Consider the following 2500-nt stretch of genomic DNA (forward strand, 5'->3'; position numbering starts at 1 on the left):
AGAGTGAAAGGAGAGAGAAGGGAGAGAGAGGGGGGGGTAGAGAAAGGAGAGAGAAGGAGAGAGAGAGGGGGGTAGAGGAAAGGAGAGAGAAGGAGAGAGAGAGGGAGAGAGAGAGAGAGGGAGAGAGAGGGGGGTAGAGTGAAAGGAGAGAGAAGGAGAGAGAGAGGGGGGGTAGAGTGAAAGGAGAGAGAAGGAGAGAGAGAGGGGGGTAGAGGAAAGGAGAGAGAAGGAGAGAGAGGGGGGTAGAGGAAAGGAGAGAGAAGGAGAGAGAGAGGGGGGTAGAGTGAAAGGAGAGAGAAGGAGAGAGAGGGGTAGAGTGAAAGAGAGAAGGAGAGAGAGAGAGAGGGGGGGTTAGAGTGAAAGGAGAGAGAGAGAGAGAGAGAGAGGGAGAGGGGGGGTAGAGTGAAAGGAGAGAGAGAGAGAGAGAGAGAGAGAGAGGGGGTAGAGGAAAGGAGAGAGAAGGAGAGAGAGAGAGAGAGAGAGAGAGGGGGAGAGAGAAAGGAGAGAGAGAGAGAGGGGGTAGAGATGAAAGGAGAGAGAGAAGGGAGAGAGAGAGAGAGGGAGAGAGAAGGAGAGAGAGAGAGAGAGAGAGAGAGAGAGAGAGAGAGAGAGAGAGAGAGAGAGAGAGAGAGAGAGAGAGAGAGAGAGAGAGAGAGAGAGAGAGAGAGAGAGAGGGGGTAGAGAAAGGAGAGAGAGAGAGAGAGAGAGGGGTAGAGTGAAAGGAGAGAGAAGGGAGAGAGAGAGAGAGAGAGAGAGAGAGAGAGAGAGAGAGGGGAGAGAGAGGGGTAGAGTGAAAGGAGAGAGAAGGAGAGAGAGAGTGCGTTAGAGTGAAAGGAGAGAGAAGGATTGGGAGAAAGGGGGTAGAGTGAAAGGACAGAGAAGGATTGGGAGAAAGGGGGTAGAGTGAAAGGAGTGAGAAGGAGAGAGAGATGGGGGGCAGAGTGAAAGGAGAGAGAAGGATAGAGAGAGGGAGAGAGAGAGAGAGAGGGTAGAGTGAAAGGAGAGAGAAGGAGACAGAGAGAGAGAGAGTGAGTGTTAGGGAAAGTGAGTGTGTGTCACTAAAAATCATAATCTGACAGAGCCCACTCAACATTAACTATGCATGAGGCCCTGCTACATGGGAGGCCTCGGGATGACAGGATGTTCTCTCTGTTCTACAATGGCTTCTTTCTGTCTCAGGCCACCATGACACGTCAAAAAATAAAATGCATGACCAAAGATACACTATATATACTGTATAGAACGAACAGACAAACATCAACACACACACACACACACACACACACATATATATCCCCACAGACACACGCAAACAGCCGTCACAGTTGCCTTACAAAGAGGAGCAGACACTTGTTTTCCCGGATGGCTCCGCAGCAGCCCAGGAAGCCGAGGAGGAAGAGCATTCCCCCCATGGCCAGGATGATGTAGACCCCAGTGAAGAGCAGGGGGTTGGCTGTAATGATCTCCCTGAAGCCTGTGGGATCCACCAGCACCCACACCCCTACACCCAGGAGGAAGGAGCCTCCCAGCTAAGAGTAAGAGAGGGAGGGTTTAGTTTAGGATTAGTGCTATCCGGTATCCTTGGGATAGTTTTGATATTAGCCCTTCTGATTACCTAACCCTAACCTTAACCCTCTGATTACCTAACCCTAACCTTAACCATCTGATTACCTAACCCTAACCTTAACCCTCTGATTCCCTAACCCTAACCCTCTGATTACCCAACCCTAACCTTAACCCTCTGATTACCTAACGCTAACCTTAACCTTCTGACTACCTAACCCTAACCTTAACCCTCTGATTACCTAACCCTAACCCTCTGATTACCTAACCCTAACCTTAACCTTCTGATTACCTAACCCTAACCTTCTGATTACCTAACCCTAACCTTAACCCTAACCCTCTGATTACCTAACCCTAACCTTAACCCTTACCTAACCTTAACCTTAACCGTAACCTTAACCTTAACCCTTACCTAACCATAACCTTAACCCCTACCCTAACCCATACCTAACCCTAACCTTAACCCCTACTCTAACTCTAACCCTAACCTTAACCCCAACCATAACCCTTACCTAACCCTAATCTTAACCCTTACTCTAACCTTAACCTTAACTCTTACCTAACCCTAACCTTAACCCCTACTCTAACCCTTACCTAACCCTAATCTTAACCCCTACTCTAACCTTAACCTTTACCTAATCTTAACCCTTACTCTAACCCTAACCTTAACCCCTACTCTAACCCTTACCTAACCCTAATCTTAACCATTACTCTAACCATAACCCCTACTCTAACTCTAACCCTAACCTTAACCCTTACCTAACCCTAATCTTAACCCTTGCTCTAACCCTAACCTTAACCCTCACCTAACCCTAACCCCTACTCTAACCCTAACCTTAACCCTCTGATTACCTAACCCTAACCTTAACCTTTACCTAACCCTAATCTTAACCCTTACTCTAACCTTAACCCTTACTCTAACCTTAACCTTTACCTA

At 48.1% G+C, this 2500-nt stretch overlaps 1 protein-coding gene across 1 annotated transcript in view; it reads right to left on the reverse strand.

Moving 5' to 3' along the window:
• The window catches only part of LOC121840101 (tetraspanin-18-like), a 130360-nt gene that overhangs the window by 11127 nt on the left and 116733 nt on the right, over positions 1-2500 (reverse strand). Inside the window, exon 4 of the mRNA XM_042301896.1 lies at positions 1335-1529. Coding sequence (XP_042157830.1) covers positions 1335-1529 — 195 coding nt within the window. The remainder of the gene's footprint in view (positions 1-1334; positions 1530-2500) is intronic.

This window comes from Oncorhynchus tshawytscha, linkage group LG19 (genome assembly GCF_018296145.1).
Source record: "Oncorhynchus tshawytscha isolate Ot180627B linkage group LG19, Otsh_v2.0, whole genome shotgun sequence".
Lineage (NCBI taxonomy): Eukaryota > Metazoa > Chordata > Actinopteri > Salmoniformes > Salmonidae > Oncorhynchus > Oncorhynchus tshawytscha.